Here is a 27,445-nt window from a genome sequence, read left to right as displayed (position 1 = left end):
TGGGTGTTGTGCTCAATTCATCAAACATTGTCTCTGCTGCTTCTTTGTCCTCAGGAGTTGAACTCCTCACACGCTTCCCCTGCTCCAGCATGAGGTCCCTCCCATGGGAGACAGTCCTCCACAAGTTTCTCTACCATGAGTCCTTCCCATAGGCTGCAGTTCTTCACAAACTGCTCCAGCACCGGCCCCTTCCCCAGGGTGTAGTCCTTCAGGAACAGACTGCTCCCACAGGGTCACGAATCCTGCCAGCAAACCAGTTCCAGCAGGAGCTCCTCTCTCCTCAAGTCTACTGTCCTGCCAGGAGCCTGCTCCAGTGAAGGTGACTCCTACTGGGTCACAGCCTCCTTTGGGCTTCTACCTGCCCCAGCACAGAGTCCTCTGTGAGCTGCAGGTGGGTATCTGCTCCCTCCTGGACCTCCACAAGCTGCAGGGGAGCAGCCTGAGTCACCATGGTCTGCACTCTGCTCCAGCACCTGGAGCACCTCCTCCCCTCCCTTCTTCACCAAGTTTGGTGCCTGCAGAGCTGTGTTTCTCACACAACCTCACTCCTGTCTTCTCCTGCTGCCAGGGTGAGGGTTTTTCCCCTTCTGAAATGCATTGTCCCAGAGGCAGTACAGTGTCACTACTGGGCTCAGCTTTGGCCAGCGGTGGGTCCATCTGGCACTGGCTATATCGGAGATAAGGGAAGCTTCTGGCATCTTCTCACAGCAACTACCCCTGTAGCCTTCCCGCTACCAAAACCTTACTATGTAAACCCAATACACTCTTCTCACTTCTTTCCACTTTCCCCAGCAACTCCTGCTTACCCAAATAATACAGTCCTTTCCAAGCCTAAGAAAATTCTGTTACAGATGTCTGACTTTGTTCAAGACCTTTTGCATGCTGAGCCACGAAGACAGTAGTGTACCATCTCTTGGTAAGGATGTCTCAGTTAAACGGGTTACCAATGGCAGAGGAAGAACAATGGAAGGCTGCAAACTATATCCAGATATCAAAGGATTCCCTTCTGTACACTCAGGCCCTTTGCTTTCACATAAAAACTGAGCGCTTTGCTGATGAGCCAACCTAAAACTTTCAATTTGATACACTTCATCTCACAAACAGCCCACAATGGTCCCAAGAGAACCGTGTGACAAATCTTCAAAAGAACTGGGAAAGCTCCAGTCCCAAAGAGATTCAATATCACCTTGTTTGTCTGAAGCTCTTCAGGGATACAGCTGGAAGTGACACTTCTGTGCCTAGATGGTGAATAGTCTCATTAACACAATACTGGCAATAGCCACCTCTAACATTCTTTAACTTATTAGGATCTTAATCTACTTTTGAGTCTCCTGGGGATTTTACTTCTAAGATTACTCTGAATTCAGCTTCCCACTTAACATTCTAAAGCAATCCAGGTATGATTTTGGCAGAACCCACTTTGATATGGTTACACCTGATACCAGCACCCAGAAGTCACCTATCAACAAGTCTGCAGGTCTGCATGTGTAAAGCAGGGTGTTCATTTCAATTGTGCCCTTTAAACTTCCCTGCCATAGCCTTCAAGACCTCCATATATTTCATCACAGTTCATAAGCTGTCCTGACTTAAGACCCTTCCCTGCAGAGCTGTTTCCTGAGAGTGCTCATCCAGCCATGGCTGGGAGGCGCAGGATGCACAGCAAAGCAGACTGTCTGTCAGGCTACAGACCTGACATCCCTGCTCCCCCTCACCAAAGCCCTTGAAGCTCCTAAGACCCTATGAGGAAATTAAGGTGGAACAGCAGTGGATCAAGACCACTGCCAGAAGCACACAACCCCCCCTGGCTGTCCTGTCCCTGTTCTCAGTAACCTCCACTTCCTGCCCAACGTGGCTTGATTTCCTGTAGCTCTTCCCACAAAATAAAGAAGAAACATTTTCTATTTGTATCTGATGTTCTAATAAGCCCTGAGCTGTTTATCACAGTTGCTGCTGATCTGCTCCCTTCCAGGTGGCAGAGAGGCGTCACGGGGGACAGCCCACCACAAGCACCTACGGGTGGAACAAGCCTGTCACCCCAAAGGTGTCTGGAATGGGGGGGAGCTGTTCATCCCCTCCTGCACATCCTCTCCTCCTCCCTGGATGCTGGAGGAGGGTTTCCCTGCGTGAGAATATCACCCTGAGTGCAGCTACAGTGCACAGAGAAAGGACAATTCTGGCTTGGGGCTGGGCTGGCACCTGGTGTCGAGTCACAGGATAAGAAAGTGGGAAAGGCTCTCTGGAGGGTTCCTGTCCAGTCTCCTGTACCAGGCAGGGCTAACAAGTAGAGCAGGGTGCTGGCATGTGTCAGCTCACCCTGTAGTTCCCAGTCACTGAGTTCCCGGCCCATGAGGAGACCAAACCTCTTCCTAAGGGTGTCTTCCTGAGCTCAGGGCTCGCCAAGGGAGGCTGCAAGCTTTGGAGAGAACGTGCAGCCTTGCAAAGGCCTCATCCAGCAGCCACAAGCCATGACCTCTGTGTCCCAGCCATGGGGAAGCCTCATTTCTGGGATTAAGATAAACCCACGACAAGCCTGCCAGCCAGCCATGCACCAGTACTATCCCTCTTCAGGCTCCCAGGGACTCACAAACCACCCAAGGCTAAACCCAGCAATTTCAGGGAAGAAGGTCTTGTCACAGTTTAGATCAGCAGCGCTTGCTGCCCCCGCCACCACCAAGCATCAAGGAAACTCTGAGCATCACCTCCCCCACGGCTGGGAGGGCAGCACAGGCGGTCAACACGGCCCTGCAGGAGACACAGGACAGGGGATTTACACTGGCCTGCAGCACCATGGAGAGAACCCAGTCCGTGGGTGCCAGACAGCACCACTGGATACCCTCAGCACCATCCCAAGCATTCACCTGGTCACAGGGAATAGGCACTGCTGTGGGATCGAGCGGGCACCTTTCTCAACAGTGGGATGGAAGGAGCTTTCAGAAGGTTCTCAGCTCAGCACAGGCCATGGTGGTGCCAGAGCTCTTGGGCCAGGGAAGGCTCCACCATCCTTCGTGGAAGGACAGACCTAGTCTACCCCCAAGCCCTCACCAGCACAGCTGTGACTCACCCGTCCCAGTGGAAGAGTCATCTGCAGAACACAAGTGCTTATGATTCACTGGTGGGCCTCGCTGTCTCCAGGCTGTTTTGGAACGCTGCTGTTCCAAAACTGGACTGCCCGGGCAGGTGGGGGTGCTGATGTCACAAACCACAAGTTCTCCTGGCAGCACTGTGTGGCAGAGCCAAGGAACACAGGCAGGACACCAGCTTATCTGAGGGTTAGTGGTGTGTGTGCCAGGGAGCTGAACCCTGGAGCTGCCCTACCTACAGCCAGGACCTGTCGTGCAGCTTTCCTTGTGTCACCAAAGAACATGTTGCTGGACCTTGGCTTCACTGAGCATGGAGACCCCTGCCACTGGCCATCCAAATCCTAATCCTCTCCAAAATCCCTGGCTCCAACCCCTTGTTTCAGCTTCCTCCTCTACTGCAGAGTTAATGTGTGTGGCCACACCTTTGCTTTGCTTCCCTTCAGGTGAAAATGTACCCACACCATCACAAACTGCACACTGAGAGTCAGTTCAGACCAGTGTCCCCAAAATACCAGGCTCTGAGACAAAGGACACCATATCTGTGAATTTAATGTCCTTATGAAGTGAAAGGATGCACTCTTTGCTCATCCAAATAGAGTTTGAAGTGCTCTAATATAGCTCCACCCTTCAGTCAGCCCTCATACTCATCTTTACCCAGCTCCAGTCTCAAGTAAGGCATTCAGGGCATTTCCCACTCCCCAGCACTTACTGTGGCACCTCTGTGTCCTAACCTTCCCCCAAACACATTTCCTGGCTGCTCACCAAGTCACTTGTCTGCCAGGTCCAGAAATCTTGCAGACACTGCCAGACTTCATGGGGAGGGCAGGGAATGAGTCCTAGGGGGATCATGGTGTGAGCCTGTGGCAGAAGGGCAAGTCTTTGGGGTGACAGAGACTTCTCTGTAGCAGCAAGAGTGTGTTGGTAGCTGGAGGCAAGGTCAGGCTGCGAGGACCAAGCACTGCAGAGAAACCTGTTTTACCTCTCTTTTATTCTCCCTCCTTGCTCTGAGCTGTCTCTCACTAAAAAGAGGCATTTCTTAGTTTCTATTCAGGCTTTCCTTTCCAGCCACTAGCTGATCAATTTAATTTTTAACAGACTTCAGACCACCATCCTTTCCCCAACACACACGTAAGGACTTGGGTCAGTGTATCCCCAGCAGCTCAGGTAGCTCCAGCCAGACCCACAAAACAAACAGATGTTCCCCACAGGAGTCCTCCAGCCCTTCAGGTTTTAAGCTTGATATTAGGGAACTAGCTAACATTGGAAATAAAAGCATTACATCAACTACAATACGATTACATTCGATTTCCTTACAAATGTAAACACAACACATTTCAAGGGCGCTGCCTAAAGTGCTGGCAGCTTTCCCTGCTCCCTGGCTGGCTGGAGGTTGTATTACGTGTGGGCTTGCTCCATTTAAGGGGTAAAAATACCTGCCTACAGACACAGATAGTACTTATTAATTATTAATTACCTCCACTTCCCACACATCTCTAACACACAGCTGTTTCTAATGCCTCAGTCACTGTCCCTGCACAGCTAGAGGAGCTGGAAATGAAGGCACAAAGGGAAAAAACAAGGGTGGAGATGTGTGGAAGGTGTTGCTTTGTCTTTGTTTCTCACCATCCAAACCTCCTTCAGCTGGCAATAAATTAGTTTCCTCAAACTGAGTCTGTTTTGGTGGTGAGGATAATTGATAATTCATCTACCTGTATTTGTTCAACCGTGAGCCTTTCCAACTTATTTTCTCCCCTCTGTGCTGTTGAGGAGGGGGAGTGAGAGTGGCTGGGTGGCCACTAGGGAGCTGGTTGGGGTCAGCCCACCACAGGTACCCAGTATTATTTACATTTCAAGCACTGAAATGTGCATATATATCCAGCAAGTATCTCTTCCACAGCATATTCCAGGTAAGAGCCTGAGTACATCACACATGGCTCAGCCTTACTTGCCCCAGAGAGGCACATAAACCACTGGCCCTGTTCAGCACACAGGGATGCTGAGAGGGGAAAAAAGCATTTCTGTCTGCATGTCTGGCAAGAATATGTTTACAGTCCTGGCAGGGACTTTAGAGACCACACAGTAGCATGGAAAAGGAGGAATTCCTGGCAGACTTACTACCCAGCTGACCCAGCAGCTCCCTGCAAGGCTGAGGGTTTCCTGGGAGTCGGCATGGAGTTTCTCTGCCTACCTGCTGCCTTTGACGTCAACAAGAGAGCACAGAGATACTTCAGGTTCGCATTTTTGTGTTCAACGTGCTCTTCAAGACCACAGGAAATAGCACAACACTTTTAAAAAGTAGGTCTGGGCGGGTTGGGGGGGTATAGCATTTTTTTTTCCTCTTTTCCTTTTTTTTTTTTCCACGGAGGAAATCGGAAGAAAAGAATGAGGTGATTAAAAAGCAGTTAGAGTGAATTTCCAAACCAACTGCGTGATGCATTCTGTTAATAGGTGATTCAATGGTTCTGCAAGAGGGTTTTCACACCCTAAAGGCAAAAGCGAAGCGTTCATCAGTGGTAACAGACTTGTAGAGGGTACAAACCACTAGAAAACAGTTTTGAGAAAACAAAAGAGAGCAATTTGGTCACCAAAAAAGGTCAAAATTCCAAAGAAGGCTATACAAAGAAACAACACTTGCTAAGTGAAGTTCCTAGAGAGTCAATCGTTTAAGACAATGAACATGAATTTCTTTTCTCTAAACCATCTCCTTCTTTCATATAACATTTTTTTCTCTCTCCAGAGGGCTCAATGTGCTGCTTAGACCTGGCTGTGGGCTGGTGGAGAGGAGAGGCTCATCACTGACACCATTTCCATACCCACTTTCAATGCTGGTCATAACCCCACCACGAGCACTGTGTGAAATCAGCAGGTTTTCCTTTGGTGTCCTATAAGGTTGGGTGCTAGGCAGGGTTTACAGGCAGTGACCTGAAACACAGAGAAACGAAAGCGCTGCTTAACCAAGTGCCAATTTTAGGCTTTTTTTTTTCGAAGACTTCAGTGGGGCTTATATGGCTGCTGGTATGCTCTGCATTCAGCTCCAACACTCCCAAACAGCAATCTGGAGCATGGCAGCCTAGAAACTGTCTGCTACCATATTCCCATATTCTTTTACTTCATCCCCTCAGTGTATCCTCCAGTCTCCTTCAAGCAACAGGGCTGGATTTTTGCTTACTTTGCATGAAGACAAAGGATGGCAGTGGGGAGAACAATTTTGGCTGAAGTGCTGGTGAGCACTTTCAGGGTAGGGTCCCACAGGAGAGAGCAATCAGTACTTGGAGGCAGAAGCTCCCCATACCCAGTGCCACCTACAGCCACTGCAAAGAACCTGGTGCCAGCAGGGAGCTGTGCAGTTGGTGCTCTGCTCCTTTCCAGGGGTCCTGTGCACAGCACTGGTACTTCTCTTGTAGCACTGCAATCCTACCAGCTCTGAAACATGTTTAATCTGAGGCTTGGAGGGCTTTAGGTTCAGTGACTCTGAGGATGCATAGACTGGCAGATGGGTTACACCATGTCTTGCCACTAAACACCCCCTTGTGCAGAATAAAATGTGTATGGTGATGAAATAAACACTTTGAGGCAGGGAGACAGTACTTGAGGATGGTTCAAACTGAACTAAGAAACTACCATCCCCTTCCATCCATCAACAGCCTTACCTGAGTCACATCCTCCAGCCCAGCAAGCAGGATTTCTACGGATTGTGAGGAGTTTTGGGCAAAATGTTCTCTGATCTTCCATGGTTTGGACTTCTCTTTCAGGACTTTAATGAAAGCTAAATCTTGGATACCTGTTCTCCATGCAGAAACCTTATTAGGAGACACTAATGTTCCTCTCTGATGCCTTTTTGCTTGAAATCTTTTGCGTCTGTTGGCATAAACCTCACTTTAGTGAGGAGAGAGAGAAACATCAGGAGAAATGCATATCCCCAGCATGAGGCTCAGGAGGGCACACAGTCCAGTTTTGAGTTATTCAGATGGCTCAAAAGGCCAGCTACTCCCCTGCCAGTGCAGCTTTCCAAGCTGAAGGTCCCAGGGAATTAGCTGACCAGCTGTCTTTCACTCCCCAAGAATGATCTGACAAAGGGGGACTGAAGGAGTCACTCAACAGCAGAAGAAAAATGGACAGGAGACTTTTTCAATTACTGTTGAAGGAAACTGGTTATGAAGCACGGGGGAAAGAGAGAGAGATGTGAAACCTCTGTGATGGTTTGTAAGGGAGGAGAGAGCTGAGTAATAGAGAGCATGCTGAGGAATGGGGAAGCAATTGAGACAGAGGAAAGCACATTGGGTTTTGTTATTCCAGCTAGAGTTTTAGTCTCTTTGCTACCCAGAGGAACGAGAAGCTGATTTTCAAAACAAGTGAGTCTTTACAACAGAAACCTGTGTGCCTGTTCATGTGCCTGCTGATGTCTTGGCAGGGGTAACCAGCCAGGCCAGCGCCCACCAGTATGATCCTAAAGCAGCACTGCTGGTCTCACCACAGGCAGGGGCTGGGGAGCTCAGCATGTCTTCACAGCTCTGCCTGGCAGGAGACACCCCTGCCGTCACTGCCAGCCAACTCCTCCACCCCAGACTAAAGTCCCACATCTCCTGTAACAGGTTATGTGCAAGGAATGGAACATTTGACTCTCTGCATTACACCAAGAGATGAATCAGCAACAAGTTGTCAAGCTTTTAGTCTTCTTTTTTTTTTTAATAATTAAAATCAACAAGAAATTCACATGCAACTTGCCTCACCTTGCAGCAAAATTTCTTCTCTCTTTACTCATCTCATGCTCTCTTTTGCGTTGAACCTCACCTAGGTGCCTAAAATTACACTTTTGTAATGATGATGTAATATAGCCATGCCAGACCACTAGGAGAATAATAACAATATCTAAGTCTATATCTCTTCCTTTTTCTCCTCTCTCTAACCACTAGACAATGCTTCTTCACAACCTGGTAAAAATTTGCCAGAATCTGTACAGCTCCTTGAGCTGAAAGAGGTGACTCCACAAAACATTGTAACAGAAACTTAGAGAGCCCAAGTCTGGCTTCAGGTAAATGAAGGAGGAAAAAAAAAAAAAGGAAAACAATATTCAACCTGCAAAAAACCACTAGAATTTGTCAGATCCAACAGGTTACTGCCTGAACTCACAGAATTTGAGTGTCTTCAGATATATCAATTCTTCCATTCTTACTCATATTCTTCTCCCTAGGAGGGCTACAGAAACAGTTATACATAACACCTCTCACCAGTGACAGTTCCAGCTCACCATCTAAGCTCTGAGGTTTCTGAGCCAAGAGCTGGAGATCAGCAACTGTTCCTTTTGCTTTACCTTCACTGTGCACCAGTCACCTTCCTCCCCATCATGAGTAACCACAGACTGGTAAAGAGTCAGGATACATGGATGAGGGATGCTGGTCAGAGCTGTCCAGGGAATATTTCTCCTCTCTGACCAGGATTTTGTTTGCTTCCACCGCACTTCTGCTGTAGAAGCAGCAATGACCCAACCCATACAGTCCTTTCTATAATGCAGCCCCTTCTCTCATCTTGTTTACTGCATGCACTGAGCCTGCACAAGGTTTTCAAGACACTGGCATCCTGCTCTCCCTTTTCCTCCACCAAGGCAGGCAAACAGGGTGCAGCATCTGATAGGCATCAACCACAAAAGGAGCCATATCTCTATCAAGCACCTCACTGCGCTCGGCCGCATAGCAGCACAAGTGCTTGCTGTGCAGAGCCCTGAGTTGGCCAGCTGCACATCCAAACACACAGCCATCACCTGGGAAGGGTTCAGCTGCCCATGAGAGCTGTTTGTGAACACCTTGCACTATCCCAGGTTGCTCCAAGCCCCATCCAACCTGGCCTTGAACACTTTCAGGGATGGGACAGCCACAGCTTCTCTGGGCAATGTGTGCCAGTGCCTCACCAACCTCATAGTAAAGAATTTCTTCCTAATATCCAATCTAACCCTGCCCCCTATCAGTGTAAAGTCATTCCCTCTTGTTCTTTCATGCCATGCCCTTGTCACAAGTCCCTCTTCAGCTCTCTGGGAGCCCCTTTAGGCACTGGAATGAGCTCTAAGGTCCCCCTGGAGACTTCTGTTCTCCAGGCTGAATAACCCCAATTCTCTCAGCTTGACAGAGCCCAATGTCAGCATTAAATATTCATTAGTATTTAATGGTAACAATAGGCATTAATTTCACTAAATGAACAGCTCATTAGCTAGATAAACAGATGACTTTAATAAAGCCGTTGTGGCAAAAGCAGCCTAGGAACTGAGTCTGTGCTGTTTGAAATTGCATAATCCTGTCACGATCTTACTTGGAATCTTTAGCCACAGCCCACAAGCTAAGCAGTGGATTTGCTGTGAGCAGTTTAGAAGGATATTTGAGGAAGGGATCACAAAGCAGAAACACATGTCTTACTGGCATCTGTGCTGCTGACTTTGCACAGTCACAGCTGCTCTCTGATTCGGGAGCAAACCTAGCAGCACTGAGCTTTATCCTGCAGGGATAAGCCAGCTCTGTCCACCTCAGGAGACCTCAGCACTACTCACATGTAACAAGGCTGTCCACTCCACTGTGCCACTGTTTCTGAAACATGCAGGTCTCCATTGCCTTTAACATTTCAGATAAAAAGACAAAGATGCCTGTCCTCTCATGACGTGCAGCAATAGCAACCGCTGCATCCTGCCCCAGAGGCAGCTACAGTCACAGTCTGGATGAATTACCAGGTGCTGACTGAGAGAAGCCTTTAGGAGCTTTCCAACCCTTCCAACACCACACTAGCAGAGAGCATAACCTCAGTAAGACTTCCTCTGTGCACAGAATACTCTGCCTTTCTCCAAGCTGTTGGAAGCATGTGATGTGCTCAGCTAGTTTTGCTACAGAAACAGCTGAAAAGCTTGCAGGCAGGAGTACATACGGATTCCCACTCCCCATTTGGATGTCTCACCACTAGGAGAGCAACACAGCTCAAACAGCAATGGGAAGAGGACGGCAGGGTCTGGATCCAGCATCTCCATATCTGCACTATGTGTTTTGCCCCTCTGATATTAGCGGGGTGGGGTAGTAAAAAAGAGTCAGTCAAGACAAAAGGTCCCTAAACTTCATCTGTTTGATGTATGTTCCATCCTGAGAAATGCAGTGGAACCATCTGAGTGCAGCACCGGGTGTGTGAGCAGAGGTGCAGTGTTCCCTTCATACTGGACACACCAGTAGCCAGATCACTGACAAATTTCCAAGAAATAGTCTTACCTGAAGCAAGAAACAGCAAACCACAGGCCACACACCACCAAGCTGAGAGCAGCACGGAGGAAAAGTAAATAAATGCTGCAGACTGCTGAAGAGCAGACCGACATCAGAGCTGCAAGAAGGCACAACCACAGGCAAAAGTGATGATGCAACACAGCTGCAGCCTTTGGGTCCTGCCTGGTGGTAGCGCGACAGACAACTCCGGGGATAGAACTGCACTGACCAGACACCAGAGTGAGCAAATAGGCTTTTTCTTTTTACACCACTTCCTTTCCTTGTCCTTCAGACTGCCCTGTGAGAAGTCACACAGAGGACCACGGTGTCTTTGGGGACAGCAGTGCTTCTGCTCAGCAAAAAGCGTCTGGCTCCACTCAAGCTCAAGCCTGTGTTTTGAAATCAGGCCCTGCCTGATGGTTCAAGTGGGCTTGGGCTGTTTGGTCTGTGCTGCCCACATCACACCTCCCCAAACCCCAAATACTGATGTTTGCATGCTGGAGCCCCAAAGCTCTATGGAAGGGATCCTGTGCAGTGCCAAGCAGGCAGTGAAGTGGGATAAGGCTCCCAGATTTCTGCCATGCTGCTGGAGAAGGAACAAGGTGCTGGACCCTGATCACAGAGGCCTTCAGTGTTTTGGCCATTGCAGAAACCTGTTGCACCAAATGAGGAGAGGACAGTGTCACTTACTAGAAAAATATATCTTTATTTACCATCTGTGTTTTGCTCAGGAGACAACATCTCATGACAAGGGGGCCAGCTGAAGCCATGCCATGGATAGATGCCAGCATGTCACCACATGCATCATGAAAGGGGTGGCAGACCAGCTCTCCACAGAGGATCCTCACATATTGAAAGGGCAGGAGGGGGGGTGGAAATGCTGCTTTCACCTTAAGCCTCACTGCCCTGCTGTTCAGATCCTGTCAGCACATGGCCTCCTCACCAGCCCCACCCTCACAGTGTGGTCATGGTTCCACTCCAGGGTCAGGACTCCCCTCATGCCACCATTGCTTCTAGCATGTTCCTTGCAAGACAGTCGGGATGAGTTAAATAAAGGGGTTGAGGAGCATTTTCTGGGATGGGAACAGTTCAATAACCAAACACAAAATGAACATACCAGCTGTAACAGCCCCAGCTTGCAGGCAGGTGCCTGTCGGACAGCAAGCACAGAGCCCTGTGCCCAGGCAGGGTGGGCAGCCATGGCCCAGGGTGAGCAGTTGTTGGCACTACTCATTCCCACACCACTCCCTGCAGCATGGCACAACCCAGGCACTTGCAGTCCTGGCTCAAGGGACCTCCATAATGCCCACCAGCTGTCTCTGCTGGCCCAAGCTCACCAGGGCCATGACACCATGTAAGGCACAGGCCCCAGCCTCTTCTCATGTAGCGAGTAGTGAGTTTCAATGGGGTCTTCAGCACATCACATTTTGAGTTTGTTGGGGGTTTCTTTGTAAGGAGAACATGTCCAGTTCTCTTCAGGTTGACACAATACAGCTCTGGTGCTTCCCAGGTGTCTGCTTTCAAGCCTTTGCCAGTGGCTTGAACTCTTTCACACTGAAGGCCAAAACATGGTTTCTTGGTGAGTTTTGTGGTGTGTGACCCTGGTTTGGCCACTGCACTCAGGCAGCCCTCACACCCTAGTGTGTGTGTGAGGAGGGGCTGCTGGCCACACTCCATTTCAAAGCTTAAACAAGCCGAAGAAAGTCTTGGATTCCTCAAAATTAACCAGAGCGATTTTGGAGACGTTGACGTGCACACTGTCCATCTTCCTGAGACTGAATAGAGCCCCCAGGTTGCTTTTCCGGGCCCACGTCCTGTGACCCGTGCAGTAGTTGATGCCTTTGTCCTCCATCAGCACATAGCTGCCCGGGGAGCTCGGGTTTCTCTTGTAGACAATGTGTGTGAGCACCTGGCTGTCGCAGACATTGCCCCGGAACAGCACGTTGGAGTACACGAAGTACAGCCCAGTCTCATTGATGACAAGCCCCCGGTCACGGTACTGAATGTCACTGGTGTAGGCATGGCCAGAGATGGGCTCCCACTCTAGAGGGAGGCCCTGCTGGGATGGGCTCCCTGGAAGGCGAATCAAGAAGGAAAAAAAAAAAGGGGTGGTAAAGTACAACAGTTGTGTGGGGTTTTTTTCCTTTTTTTTCCCCCTCAAGTCACACCCCACATCACAAGCCTACCATTCTCCAAGCCCTTGACTGCAGCCCACCTGACCTGGCACCTCATCAACACCAGCCCCTTGTGACAGCTTCTGCCCCACACACCCCAGAGGCAAGCCAAAAACAGGTCTCGCTGAGAAGTCTGAATAAGGGGAGGTTTTATCTGTGGAGCAACTTTCCACTGTCAGAGCACACATTTTCCAAGGAAAATAGGAAGGTCTGTGTGAGGTGGGCTCCTCACAACTACAACCATGACACCCTCTCACTCCAGTCGTATCTGTTCTATCCCTGCTCCCGAATCCTCCGGGTCCCTCAGCACATACCTGTTAAGTGTGCTGCCTTTCTTTCTTCTTTTTTCATTGACTCCTTCTGCCCTGCAGAGAAATAGAGAAGACATTAGCCATGTGCCCAGAGAGCAGGAGGGAGCCAGCCACAAAGCTGTCACTTGAGACCCTGCAAACCACCCCTCTGGCCAGGCAGACCCTGTCCTCAGGGAGACAGAACACAGCTGGGAAAACTCTGCCTTTCCTGGGGGCCTTGGCTTCCCTTGGACAGGTAGGCCAGTTACACCAACTCAGTATGTGGATCCCGCCCACTTCATCCTTCCCTTCTTATCAGCATCTGCTTCGTGTCCTCTAATTTTAGAAGCAGCCTATTCTTTCCTCAAGCCAATTAAATTTTTCTATCCTCTCCCTTTTCTTCTTTACACTATTTCCCTGTTTCTATTTATTTATTCATCCCCTCAAGAAATTCAGAGTTACTACTTTTGTTTGGCTTCTGCTAAAGAAGATTTTGATCACAGCATTGAGCATCCAGTTAAAATAGTTCCTCTTTCCCTTAAGTGGAAAATTTATTGATATGGGAGTTGATGGGAATCAGGACTGCCCTTTCCAGAGAATTTTGCTATTTCCAAATTTGTTTGCATTCGGTATCAGAACAAATTTGGAAAGAAATTAACTTTTCTACTAACCAAAATCCTCAAAGGGAGAAAATAAAATAAAATCTTTCAAATCTAGCAAAAATTGTCAAGAGAGCTGAAAAGCTCTTTAAGACTTGGCCATCATTAAGAAGGATATCCTCATTAGCATGGAATGCAAATGAAAAAATAATAGTTTGGAAGTTCAAAATATGATTTTTAAATTGTTCCATTGAAATTGAAACTCCTTTTTTTCCTAAGTGAAATCTAGAAAGATTGTCAGGTTCTTGTGGAAAGTTTCAATTTCACTGAAATTACATTTCTAAGAGAAAAACTCTCTACATATAATCAAACATTTCTCAACTAGCTTTGTACCAAAAGAATTTAGGAAAAAATTAAGGTGTGCTTTCAAGGGTGGGAGTTAATTCCTCACTCCAAAGAAAACAGACCCCTCCTCTTCCTCCCAGAATCTTCTAAGAGTAAGGAGAGAAAGAAGTAACACGTCCAGTGCCCATTTCCTTTCTCCTCCTTCACTCATGTTGTTGCTCTGTGTCAGGGCAGCCAGATTCTCCCTTTCACAGCAGAGTACTCTTAGTACCATTGTCACACTGGGAATGGGAGGCCCCAGGATCTGTCACACTGTCCCAGGAACCTGTGGCTGACACCTCTGAGCAGTCCAGTGGGGAGGTTGCAGGACCACATCCTCACAGCCCTGAGATAAAGCTCTTTGTCCAGCCAAGCAAGAGAAATCAGCACTCTCAGAGCATCAAGCTGTGACCCCTGATGAGGAAAGAGTTTGACAGGAACACTCACACCTGCTAGCACAGGAGTTCTTCCTCCAAGCACATCCACTCACCTATGAGTTTCTCCAGAGCTGGAGGGATGTGTTCAGCGCTGGCAGACTGTCGAAAGAGAAGAATGACACTGTCTTAGAATGAGAGCATAAGCAGTCAAAGACTGTCTTTAACAGTGGCAAATTCTGGGTGCTCACTGGGAGCTGCAAAGTGCTAAGAAATATACAGGGAGAGACCTCACAGCACTCAGGAACACGAACACATCCAGATACATCAATCACCAACCGAGCAGTCCCTCACAGTAATAAGCAACCTCACATACTCTGTCACGGCAGACACTGAAGTAGCACCATCCTGTCCCTTGGGGAGCTTTGTGCCACCTGAGCATTTCAGACACAATTTCAAGTTTTTCCTTTTCCCTCTTTCCCCAGGGACGTGTGACCAGCCAGGCAAACCTCACCTCTCTGAGTTCAGCCAGTTCCTTCTCCAGGTGAAAAATTCGAAACATGCTCAGCCCCATTCCAGCGAAGGCCAGCAGGAGCAGCAAGTAGATCACCAGGAAGTCGAAGCCCCTCCTTTCCCTGTTTTTCCCTGGCTTTTTCCTCCGGTCCGGTACCGGTGGTGGGAAAGGAGCAACAGGGGGTGCCGAGGGGCAGGAAGTACTTGCTTCAGCACAGCCATCCACCCAAAAAATCTGGGGGTACCCGTAGTTCAAGTTCTGCTGCATGGCCGGGAGCGGGATGGGCTGGACACGCTTGGTGTGGTCCTCCATATGGCAGCCAAAAACTGCCGGGGTTGTCCCAGCCTGAGCCCTGGGGGAGCACCCAGCTCTGCCTTTGTACGCCTGCATCCCTGCATCCGGTGAACACCCTGCTCAGATGCTGCGACTCTCTGAAAGCCTCAAGGACCGACAGCAAACCCCAAAGAGCTTCCGCCCTCGGCTGCAGGCTCGGGACACGAACCTGCTCCTCCCCCGCCAGGCAGCGGGACCAGCCCGCGGGGCTCGGGAGCCGAACGCGCTCCCGCAGCCACGGGCTGGAGGTACGAGGGCTGCGCTGCCAGTCCGGGGCTGAGTGATAGCTCATACCCACCACCAGCCACTCTTTCCAGCAGCCCACTCAGATAGAGGCAGCTGCATTTCCGCTGAGCTGTCCTAGACCACAAGCGGTGCAAAGGGAACGACAAAACCTCTGGCAGAGGGCAGAGATAGAGCTGATGACTTCTGCCCTCAGCAGAAGGATGAGGAACCAATGCCAAGTGCAGCTGTCAGTGCTGGGGAGTCCCTTCATTTCACACAGGACAAATTCCTTACCACTGTCCATTTTGCATCCGGCCTTTTCCTTGGCTGCTTTGCAGGGCATGGATCCTGAGTCACAGAACATGGTCACAGACACCATCCCACTGTAATAAAAACCAATCTATGTCAGAAGAGGAGGACACAGTGAGTGCTGCAGCCCAAACAGCCCCAGCATTACCAGCCCAAGCAGAGCTCGGTGGGCTGCCCTCACCCCCACTGATCCACCAGGGCACCAGCCAGGCTGAACCAGGGGACTGCTGTAATGTGGGGAACACACAGTGCCTTGGGGCACAAGCAGGCTCTTCTGACAGCTTCTGCTGCCCCTCATGCCTTTGCAAATACTATCTCCAATCCCACAGTCCTCTTCTAACCTGAAGAAGCCTCACAGAGGGAAGGGCTTTTTCATCATCTCTCCAGGTCAGTGCTGAGCACTGCAGCAGGATCGAACCTGGCTGGGTATCTCGTGACTAAAGCCAGGGGCAGACACAGTGCCACTCATCTTAGTAGAATTTCTCTTGCCTTTCAAGAAATCATCCAGAATCCAGGCTATGCTGCAAGGACCAGCACTTAAAAGAGCTCATTACAAAATCCTAATGAAGAGAGACAGGGACATTTCCATTCCTCATTGACCGCAGATTTCTGAGTGGTGACAATGAGATTTTCCTGAAGATTTACAGGTGCACACAAGTGATTATAAACAGTTTGTTCTGGCATTTTACAGAAGTGTGTATTTGTATAGTAGTGTTAAAAAACTAAAATGTTTGATACAAGAACAAACTGGAGATTTGTGGCTGAAGGAAGTGATCCCAACACACAGGCTTTGATCTTGAACATCAAAACTGGGATCTGAGAAGAGCACACTTGAATAATGTATGTACACTTGTTTCTCCAAAACGAGGGCTCAGCTCTGCCTCCAACCACACCAATAAATCAAATGTGCTGTCAAAGCCATGCCTGCACCACCACTGCTTTTTGAAGATGTTCACCACAGCCCTTTGCTGCAGCAGCAATGTGCAGCAAAAGAGGTTTCAACAACCCCAACTGGCTCTTCCTTGCACTTCTACGTTTCTGACACAAAAGACACAAAGCAACATAAATCCAACTCCAACAGTTCAAGCTGGGTTATGCCTACCCTCCCTCAGCCCCCCAGAGCAGCATTCCCCAGCCAGCCCAAGAACAGGTCCCCATCCACTCTCATGACCATTATAAGAGAGTGTCACACAGCGGCTTTGCCTGGAGATGATCCATTCCCAAGTTTTTCCCTGACACCGTGTTTAATGCCAACATCTTATCCCAGTGGGATTGAGGGCACAGTAGCAGTCTCCTTTAAACGTCAGAAGGGCTCTTATTTCTCACCCACTGCTTCCTATTTTCACAGAGATGCCTTTTTTAGTAGGTGGGTGAGAGGGACAGACAATGAAATCAGCTAAAGCCATTTCAGCTGCATCTTTGCTTTTTAATGCTCCAGTCAAGAGCCTGCTGATACCACGTCATGGCAAGCCAATGCTCACAGATATTTTACCATCAAAGGACTGTTTGGTGCACAACGTTCTTTCAGGGACCTCTCCCTTCCACACGTACTGTGCTGGTGCTGCTGTCACACTGTTTTCCCTATCACCAGCTTCAGATATCACCAAGATGACAGAGTCACAGAGCAGTTGGCATTGATTTAGACAAGGTTAAGCCCTCCTAAAATACGGGACAAGGACAGCTAGGTAGGAAAGGAGGGCATAAGGACAAAAAGGGTATCAGATTTTTCCATCTGCCTCCCTATCCCCCTCTTCAGCGTCTGCAAGATGCATTCTCTGTTTCCAGCAGCCTTATTATGTCATTTGAACAGAAAAGAGTATTTTCAAAGGGAAACACCTTCCAGGGGCTTTATCAGAGAATTGTCCCTCTCTGCCAAAGCAACGAAAACCATGATACAGACTGAAGAAAAGGATTTGCTCAGAAGAACACTCTCCATCCCCACTTCATTCCCAGAGGAGACATGGGAGCTTTTAGTAACAATACACATAACTGTACTAAAGTTTATATTGACAGCAGACAATCAGCCAGCAGCTACAAGTTTGTATCAGCAGATTTAGGGACAAAGGGATGACTTGCTTGAAATATCCCAAAGAAAGCAGGACTTGAACAATGATCCAGATCTAACACTTGACAGAAGATAAAACAAAACCAACTTAAGTGTGAACCTCTGTGTAGGAGAGGCTCTCATCATGTTTTGGACAGAGTCTGTCTGAAAGCGATTAATAAATGTTTCCTATTACGCTAATGACTAGTGGAAATGCCAAAAAGCAACTCCTGAAAGCCCACAGGCCTGCCTAAATTACACCCAAGAACTGAGGAAGTTGAGACTCATTCGCATTCAAAAAACAGTATTCAAAACCATGAGGACAGGGAATTGTGTCAGAAGAAAAGTCTAGAAACAAAGACCTCAAATCAAGCTCTTTAGGTAGAAAATATCATATTAGAAAGAAAACAATTCTGAAACTGAGGCTCCTCAGATGGACATGAGCTCCCAGTAGGGAAAGCCCACGGGTTCCCATAAGTTCCCTCATGAGAGCTCACATACAGCATCAGACAGCTACAGACAGTCCTGGAACCCACTTCCAAGTCTATGTTTAACTTTGGAGAGGTTCTGGAAGAAGTTTCAGTAACTGTTGGACAGCAAAGGGATTCAACTCTGTGCATTGAAGAGCAGATTGGCAGGGAGGGATGGACAGTGTGTGGAAAACCTGTACAAACAGGGACAATTTCCAACAGCAGAGTGCTCTTGAATCTCACAGAATAAAAACCTTCCCAGAGAGCCACAGCTGAAGGAGTTCCAACAAAAAAAAAAAAAAAAAGGACATGGATTTTTGACTGAACATTAGCATGGATGCTTGTAAGAGCTGCCTCCAAAGGGAGAGGATCTTCATCTACTGAAGCCTTGGAGAGGCATGGAAGACATTTGAACTCAGCCTTTGCAGCTGGTGCTGACGTCTTCGGGTCGTTTCTTTATTACATGCTTTTTTAACAGTTTGGTTTCCCAGATGAGGGCGACACTTTTCATTTCCTCAGTGACTGCTCTCCTTGCTAGAAGCATTTACAGCACATGTAAAGCCATGTCTTGGTGCCAACGGCTCATAGGGGGGACATTCGGATACTTACACTTGAGCAGGTTTCAAAATCCACTGCTAACAGCTCAGGACTGGTGTTGCAGTGCTTAATATGTCCCTCTTCCAGTGAGCAAGGGACTTTGTCCTCTCCTTCACCGTGATCCCAACAAGCAGACAGCAGCCCTGAATTCAGCAAAAGAGGTACAGGGCTCTGTCCTGAGGTGGGAGAGAATCCAAGGAGCCAAAGCAACTGAGAAAAAGAGGAATAATTAAAATATTACTCTGCTGCTTTCGTTTCTTTTGAACAAGGAAATGAGGTATAGTGGTTATGAGGTAACGGGCTCTATTCTGAGAAACAGAAGCAGGTCGTTTCATATGATACAATAGCTTAGTTATGGGAGAAAATGTAATGAGGTGCTGTGGTCACTTAGAGGTTGTGAGGAAGACCAAGGAGAACGTGCAGATGCTGATTTCCCGTCTCCTCCCCAGTGACAGCTGAGAACTGCATTCACAAGCTCTTCAGTAGGGTCTGTGCCCTGCTCCAGGTTCTCAGCACAATGTCAGCCTTTGCCCTGAAAAACACCAGCTGGCTCTGCTGGCCAATGTGGCCTAGTTGGTATTTGACAATTTTGTTTTCTTGGGAGCAGCCTCAGCCCATAAAAAAAACAAACAAAAAACCCCAAACCAGCCAACCAGCAACAACAAAAAAACCAACAAAATCCCCCAAGATCTACATTGAGATCTTCACTGAGTCCACCAGGATCACACCTCAGCTCCAGGTCACTCAGCAAATTCAGGTCCTCCAGCATTGTTTTCGTGACAGAGCCCAGCAGCAGGTGTGCCCATCTCATTACACAGCACAGATATCAGCTGACTTCCCAAAACCCCGAGGGACCTTCAGCTGACTTTCCTGGGATTTAACTTTGAGCTACAGGTGGTTTCATGAGCAGTCTATACAACCTTGATGTTCCAGCAGTAACTGTGTCAAATTATGACTAACAGAAGTTTCATTACCTGCTTTAAGTTATTTTTCTGGGAGAAAAGAAATGGACAGAGATTCTTGTTTGCTGCAAGTTTGTGGAGGGCCTGGCAGCTGGATGTAGGCTCTGACCACATCTAACAAAGGAAAAACAAGCCTCAGGGTGGCAAACATTTTCCATCTCCAGGTCCACAAAGTGCAGAACTAATTTCCTCTCTATTCCCTACCAAAAGTTGTACTGGTGATGTGGGAGTTACTGAGTGATGCCACTGGAAAGTAGCACAGGTGAGACCAGTTGCAGCTCCCAGGCCACGTGTCCAATGCGAGACAGCAGCAAGGCAGCAGGAAGCTCCTTGAAACCTTCCTTCAAAATTACTATCCTTAAATTAGAGAAGGGAATAAGTAAGAAAGATTCATTTCAGCACCCTTTCCTAAACTAAAGCATTTTCTCTAGACAAGCCCTGGGGACATAGATTATCTCTGAGCTCTCACAAACCACAGCAATGTCTCCCGCAGCACCCAGTGCTGTTTGACACTTCGGGTTTCCAGATGAGCCACCCGGTGCCTGCTCACAGCAGTTTGTGGTCAGGGCTCTACACTTTAATTGTTCCAGATCAAGTGGAACATGTTTGTACCCCATTAAGCAAAGCATGCTAAGCTGTTCCATCTTGCTTCATCTCGTGCTGTAACTTGGCAGAAGCAGAAGCCACACAGAGACACCTTAGACTTGAGTTCTCTACTTACAACACCAACCAACCAATAGAGTTTCCATATTTAAAAAATATTGGTTTTCCTCTCTTGATACTTAATGTATATAACCTAAATGCCTTCTTCTGGCAACCATAGCTGGTAATTCACTTCCACAAGGTGTATGTTCGTGATTATCCATCCCCCTGAGGAAACCTCTGCATTCTGTAGGTATTTTTTGACCATGGGCTCCAGACCTGCCCAAGGTCTGAAGGACACCATCCTCACTCAGCACACACACACTGGCTTTTTAGTATTTTACATGAGCAGCTGTCCAATCTCAGTATGTAATATCACGAGATGGACTAGCCCCTCCCCTATTTAAGTATCCACATCACCAGAGGAATTCATTCAGATTTAAAGACTGTCTTCATTAGAAACTATTATTCCCTATATAAAGATTATAAAGAGACCTGATTCCACCAAAGAATCAGATTTTGAAAGCTAGATTGCATGACATTAATACAACCGAAAGTAAAAAATTACTCAAGAGCCCACATGAAAGGACAACATTCAGCAGTAAGAACATGATATTGAGAGTCCTTTTTTAAAACAGTGGTTACAGATACTTAAAAGCGGGAAGTCAGCAGAAGGTGGAAGCTGTGGTTCAATCTCCAATCCCCTGCCAAAGCACACACACTCGACTCTGCAAAAGCACAATCGGCTCTGTAGGTTCCTTCAGATGTGTTATTCCCATGGCACTTTTCCTGTTCATTACAGGACAAGCTTTATCCCTGATACTCTTCCACAGAATGCAGCAACTCCTTAGATCTAAGTCATGCCCAGTGCTTAAAATGTACAGAGAGCACAGGGTATTAAAGGATTGGTTTAGAAGGCATTTGGTTTGACATCTGAAACTGTTAACTTGGAAACGTGAACATGTGCTTGGAATTTCAACATTGTCAGACTGAAATAGTCAATGGCCTAAACACTGTAAGATCACCAAAAGACTTTTGTCCATGTAGCAAACTGAAAAGAAACAGCTGCACAACCAGCAAAGCCTCCCTCTCCCTGAATGTGCTACTGCTACTGGGAAAGGACCTTCAGATGAGATGAGTGGGTGCTATGGTCCAACTACCCCCTACCTGAAGCTACAAACTGGATTGCCAGAAAAGAGGCAAATCCTGCAGAAGCAGGATAATCCTTCTTATCATGCCAGTGTCCTCCCTTACATGATGGCTCTGCTGTGAAGACGTCTCTGGGGAGCATCCAAGACTCATGACATGTCCCATGACATGATCCACTGAAAAACTCCCCACCCCAGAGGAAGTACAAGGCATTACCACCTGAGCTTGAAATCTTTGAGGTTTGGGGGGTGGGGTGGGGGGTGTCTTCCCCCAGCCCCAGTGGATCAAGACCACCACTTCAACCAACAGACATGGAAGCTGCAACTACCAAGTTTCATTGCTGCATCCAGTGGGTGGTGACTATATACATGTATATATATCTTAGGACCCTTATCCTTTCTTTCCCTTTCTCTCCCTTACACATTTTCTTAAGTGTTATTTTTATGCCTTAATATTGCTATGCTTTAATATTGCTGCATCACTATAGATGTTGGCACCCAAAATGGCAACACATTTGTTTACCTTTGAAACAAAATTGTTCTAAAATAAACCCTACATATATTTATATATATATATATATATATATGTTTACAAATGCCAACTATTCAGTGTCGTTTCATTCTAATCCACCCCAAAGGATGTATTAACAAGAACCTGGGTTACCCTCCTCTTCTGGGCGGGTCATAACAAATGTGCAGCCTCATTCTACATTTATCAGCCTAGTATATACCTGCCAGTCTTTGGTTCATAGCAGAGAGTAAAGATGGGCTGTTTTAAGAATTCAGACATGTCCAGTTTCAGGTGATTCTTACTGAAGAGAAGAGCCCAGTGGTTGCCTGGGCAATGAAGGTACACCGTTTCCTACAAGTGACATATCAAGAGAAAGGAGTAAATAAAAGAAGCCCAAACCTTCCCCCCCCAAAAAAAAAAAAGCCATTCTCCCCATCCAACCCCCCCTCCCCAGCAAAACCCACACTAAATTCCTTTTTAAGTAACAGTGCTATGATGAAGCAGAGAGTCTTGAGACACTCAAGTGAAAAAATCAGTGCTGAAGAGCCTGTGAATTCAGCATTTGGCTGCACACAGTGCTGCTGTGCTTGACAGAAATAAGTTAGGAGGGAAGGACCAGTAAGAGGCAAACCAAGCTATAAACTCTGGTTTGAAATAATAAATGACTCCCTAACCTTTTCCTTTCAGGGCCTTTTATATCTTTCACAAACCTTAGCTCTGAGTATCAAGAGGTCATTTCATGCAGTTGTTCTCACAGAAAGCCACCATGCCCAGGGATCCCCCTGGGCAAGGTGTGAACTGACCTGCTGGAAACTTATCCAGCAGTTTCACAGGGCCACAATTCCTGAACTTTCAGACAAAGCAAAGCTTGGCCTTCAGAATTCACCTCCCTCCTTTCTTTCTTTAGATAGACAAACACATCTAGGCTAAGTTTATGAACTTCTTACTAGGGCCGAAGGACTCCAGTCCTAGTCCTAGACTGAAAATTAAAGAACAGTCCTTCTCAGACAATTTAAGCCACAAGTTTCATTTTCAAAGGAAAAATGCCAGTAAATGAAAGACAAAGTGTTCAGATTTATTTGGAAATTCACAGTTTCTAATGGCACTACAGCTCTGTAGTTACATACTCTTGTTCCACAACATTGGATGCTGCACTCTGGTGGTATGTATTTTCCTAATCCAGGTTTGACACCCTTCTGAATTCAGGTTCAACACGTCTGGTTCATGTGCTCTGACTGGCTAATTGTGCAGATCAACTCTGAAAGTACATCACTTTAAAGTATTCAAAAACTAACAAGAAAGCAGCAAAAAAACCAAAGTCTTTAAATAAGTCACATTACATACAATACCCAGGAAAGGCATTAGATCTGTTAAAAAGGGTACCACTAAAAGTGCTCAATAAGTTAACTTATTTTGTACAACGTGAACCTGTAACACCTGTCAAAAGGAATAACCTTTTGTTCCACTCATTCAGAATCACACAACATTTTAGCAACCACACATCCTATAGTATCCAAATATACAGTCACAGTCAAAATAAAAAACACTTGAATATGAAATACCAACCATACCAACACTGCACATTTGTTAGCCAATACAAAAGCAAACGTTGTGGAAATACCCCCAGTGAACCAGCCCGACTGCTCAGACTCCAAGGCTTTGCAAACTCAGCACAGCCGGACCGGCTCGGAGAATGGCCTGGCTGTACCAGGCTCACCCTCCCCTTCTTCAGCTGAGCTCTCACTGAACTCAGCACAACAACAGTGAGCATTCTTCATCCACTTCCTTCAGAGAACTGCAGCAGGCCATTGAGATGACAAATGCATTCATCAGCCTCAGGTTCCACTGCACAGGGGAAATCCTGGAGAGCCACCGTCACTGATTTTGCACAGACTACAGCTCACATTTGTGACTCAAGGTGCAAATAGACAGAGTTACCAACCCTGGTGACATATTTTCCTCAGAGTTTGCAAAACCAGAATCTAGTCAGGCAAGTCCATCTATTGGTATTTTTACAGTATCCAGTCCACATTACCGAGTCCAGCTGAAGGCCAACACATGTCCCTTTACAGCACTGTAGTGTTGCATCTTCAAAAAAAGCTAGAGAAATTACAAAATAAATCAAATGACAAACAATTGTATCTCCCCTCTTCCAGTGGCATTATAAATAGACAAAAGGCACATAAATATGGGAAGGTGCAAGAAATAGGAACAAAGCTAAAGGAAGAGGATTAGGCTTTTATCCCTATTCCACCCAACAAACTGGGTTTCAAAAAATCTCTGTCCCAGGAACTGTGAAAAAAAACCTTTATAAAATGAACCCTGCCCTCCCTCCCCCCAAGCTGTTCTCATAGGAAATTATCAGCCTTGTAAAGCTGCAGCTTATAGCCAAGATTGACACAATCCCATCTATTTTAAAAAGGCAGAAACCAAATTTCTGAATACTTTCCAATTGGTTGAGCTCTTTGTCTCCCACTATCCTCCCACAGAATACCACAGACTGTTCTCAAACGAACAAACACTCTCCTGTTTGAGAAGTTCAGCTAGTTTTAGATGTGTCCAGACACTGTCGTGACACCAAGTGTTCCCACTGTTATATCTTTGTTTCCTTTGATTATGTCATGCAGGCTTGGCATTGACCCCGACTTAGTCTGTATCAGAGTTTTTATGAGCTTCCCTTGGTCTGAAACTTTAGACCGTCTTCGCTTTATAGCCCTCTTCTCAGTTTTTGTCTTTTGGGTCTGTCCATTGCACAGACTCGTACACGCTGAAATGCCACAAAAATAAGACTCCTCAGACTGTGATGATGTTTCGGAGCTTCCTTCGGATGGGGGGCCCTTATATGAAGAGTGATAAACTTCCCCAATGTTAGAGAAGTCCCTCTGGTTTGTGAAGGGCTTCCTTCCTTTGATTTCCCCATTGGCTATGGGATGCACAGGCTCTGTTGTCGGCTTAACAGTCTCTGGCTTTTCACTTTTGTATTTGCAACGCTTTTTCTGAAATCACAAGTGAAAAAAAGAAACAGTGAGGCTCTGGAAGGGAAGCAGAGCAGCAAAGACACGCCTTCAATCACCTGCCAGCACAAGCACCTCAGCCCCACCAGCCCTCCCACCCCACCCCACAGTACCTTCTTCTCTGGGGAAAACTTCAGAGGTTCTACAATGTACAGATCCTCTGGATCCACTGTAAGAGAGGAAACACACATTTAGCAGTCCTGACACTGCCAGCTCTAGAGCAACACAAGCCTAAGTAAAGAGCAGCATAACAAAATATTCCACTTATTAAGCACATTTTTTTCTCCCTTTGTAAGTTAAGGGGGCACAACACAAACACTGGAAGTGAGGGAGCACACAGAGGAATTCCACTGTGCTGTCATGGCAGCTGTCAGTGGCACACACTTGAAAACAGGTGGCTTTCTGATAAATTAGGCCACGGGAGAGGAGCAGAGAACATCCTTTGGGGAAAAGGAGCAGGAGTCAGCAAAAGCTGATGTCTAAGAAAACAAACCAGCATAACAGTGTTTAACAAGCAACCTGACCCTGACAGGACAGAAGCATGTGCACCTATCAAGGACACAGACGTTCAGATGGACATGAGACCAATCTGGCATTCTTCCACCAGGGCTTTGGTGGAAGCAAAACCATTCTTCCAAGATGAAGCAGGAAAAGTGTGTTTTTTCAAAAAAGAACGTAAAATAGCATAGGCCTTAGCTAGTCTTTATTACAACACATTTCCAACTCAACTTACGAGTTTTCATGCACTTGCATTCACAGTACAAAAACTTGTGAGGCAAGTTTGCTGCACCCAAAGAACAGTGTCAGCTGCATACTTGGTAATTACTACAATCTGCAACACTTGGTTTTGCATGACAATGATGCCGTAAGAAATCAAAATTCAGTTGTCCCAAGTCTAACGTGAATACTGAAAAGACCAGATTGTTCCTCATACCCAAGCCAAGATAAATGGTCTAAATTTCTTACCACAGTTGCTAAATTTGAATCCTAAATACCTGCCAAGTTTCAAACACAGACTATCAAGACTTCTGAAAAGTAGGGCACTCAGACTTCCCACGTCTGACACTTACAAGAAAAAAAAAAACTACTCTGCAAGCTTGACAGCTTTGCAGATCTGAGTGCCTGCATGGATTGCTACCAACCCCAAGAAAACATGTGCAGAGCAGAGCATAACTGATATCAAAAACTGCATTTAAGTTTTTAGCATAATCCAGCACACTTCTATGAATATCTGGTAATTTGTTCACAAACCACCTTGTCCTACAGAACACATACATGAACTATATGCACATTGTGTAGCACTAAGAGTAACACTAGAAACTAGATGTACAATATGAATAATACCTTCTTTACCAGCTAGCTGAAAAGACTGTGATCTGACCAGTGGAAGAGAAGTTCTTCTTTTCAGATTCATATCATCATAGGAGGAAAAACACCTAGAAAGTTCCAGAAAGCTTTTTTAACATGTTTTTCTCAGTACTTTGTCATACACATTTTTCATTAAAAAGCATTTTTGGTAGAAAGACAGAACTGAGGTGCCCAAGACAGCCTGGCAATCAGACAGAGCACTGTGTTTGGAACACGTTATCAAGTGTAGTAGGCCCAAAATGCTTCTAGGAGAGTGTTACTACAAAGCAGTAATGGCTCTTTGCCATCAATTTTGGGTGTGCAGAAAGACAACTCAGAATTAAAGCAGATATTTCAGTACCAGCAGACTGTGGAAATACCAAAAAAAGCTGCAATAACAATTAAGTTTCAAATATAAATACGTTACCTTTTGGGGCTAGGGTAGTGATTGCTTTTGGGAATTTTTGAGAGGTAATCGTCACAGAACTGAGAAGGGCTCCTGCACCGCTGCACAAAAAGCACCAAGCCCAGGATGAGACAAAGAACCAGTGAAATCACCAGGTAAGTCTGTCGATCAGAAACCTGCAGGAATTGGATACAATTATTAAAGACAGAATAATTTCCTGATACTACTATTCTCATGTTTTAAACTTTAAGAGACAAATGACGTGTTCTCAAAGTCACTGTCCTTCAGTTTCACTTAACACTTGTTCAAATTTGAGTAATTTTTCAGAGGTTTGATGCAGTCTATGGGCTGTGCAGCACTGAAGGAGTGAAGGTCGAATCCCACTAAGTGCTAACACAGGACAGTATTTTACTGCCTACAGTACCAGCATTACTAGAGAAGCTGCCACCCCTTGTAAAGAGCATTCAAACCTACCTGAAGCAATAAAAAAGCATGCTTAGAAGGTAACTTCTCTGGTTTACAATTGGCATGGATGCAACACTATAGCAAATCTAATTGATGCTTTTCATCAGCTGACACTGAAGTACTTCACAGAACACCATTATAATCACTTGATTCAATGTGGTTTCACCAACCACAGCACTCGTGAACAGGAGCTTAGCCAGCCAGGTATCAAAGAAGGAGTCAAACTAAGTGTTAGAAAACAGCTCAAGGGAGGTCTCTGGCAACAGGCACAAAATTAAAAAGGTCATGTTTATGATACTGCTTGAAATCCCAGGCAGGAGAACAAACAGTT

At 46.7% G+C, this 27,445-nt stretch overlaps 2 protein-coding genes and 2 long non-coding RNA genes across 6 annotated transcripts in view; all 4 read right to left on the bottom strand.

Moving 5' to 3' along the window:
• LOC135418764 (uncharacterized) overlaps nt 1–3,370 on the bottom strand; it is a 132,308-nt gene extending 128,938 nt beyond the window's left edge. For both annotated transcript variants that reach the window (XR_010432648.1, XR_010432649.1), the window contains exon 1: nt 3,062–3,370. This is a non-coding gene — a long non-coding RNA (uncharacterized LOC135418764). The remainder of the gene's footprint in view (nt 1–3,061) is intronic.
• A 239-nt stretch (nt 3,371–3,609) lies between these two features.
• Nucleotides 3,610–7,452, bottom strand: LOC135418765 (uncharacterized). Its single transcript, XR_010432650.1, has 2 exons — nt 6,731–7,452; nt 3,610–6,002 (listed from the first exon to the last, which is right to left on the bottom strand). It is a non-coding gene; the product is annotated as an uncharacterized LOC135418765 (long non-coding RNA).
• A 3,540-nt stretch (nt 7,453–10,992) lies between these two features.
• Nucleotides 10,993–22,818, bottom strand: FASLG (Fas ligand). Its single transcript, XM_064664347.1, has 6 exons — nt 22,103–22,818; nt 15,494–15,582; nt 14,642–15,033; nt 14,244–14,289; nt 12,795–12,845; nt 10,993–12,379 (listed from the first exon to the last, which is right to left on the bottom strand). The coding sequence occupies exons 1-6, from the start codon at nt 22,159–22,161 to the stop codon at nt 11,985–11,987; spliced, it is 1,032 nt and encodes a 343-aa protein (XP_064520417.1). The 5' UTR covers nt 22,162–22,818; the 3' UTR covers nt 10,993–11,984.
• Nucleotides 22,819–22,936: 118 nt separating this feature from the next.
• SUCO (SUN domain containing ossification factor) overlaps nt 22,937–27,445 on the bottom strand; it is a 38,066-nt gene continuing 33,557 nt past the window's right edge. For both annotated transcript variants that reach the window (XM_064664345.1, XM_064664346.1), the window contains 4 exons: nt 26,671–26,825; nt 26,241–26,332; nt 25,010–25,065; nt 22,937–24,878 (listed from right to left, as the gene is read on the bottom strand). In XM_064664345.1, the coding sequence (XP_064520415.1) occupies nt 24,432–24,878; nt 25,010–25,065; nt 26,241–26,332; nt 26,671–26,825 (750 nt within the window). In that variant the 3' untranslated portion in view covers nt 22,937–24,431. The remainder of the gene's footprint in view (nt 24,879–25,009; nt 25,066–26,240; nt 26,333–26,670; nt 26,826–27,445) is intronic.

The sequence above is a fragment of the Pseudopipra pipra genome, chromosome 9, assembly GCF_036250125.1.
Source record: "Pseudopipra pipra isolate bDixPip1 chromosome 9, bDixPip1.hap1, whole genome shotgun sequence".
Taxonomy (NCBI): Eukaryota; Metazoa; Chordata; class Aves; order Passeriformes; family Pipridae; genus Pseudopipra; species Pseudopipra pipra.
The sequence above is the reverse complement of the archived record's forward strand: the minus strand, read 5'-3'. Positions and strand labels throughout refer to the sequence as shown.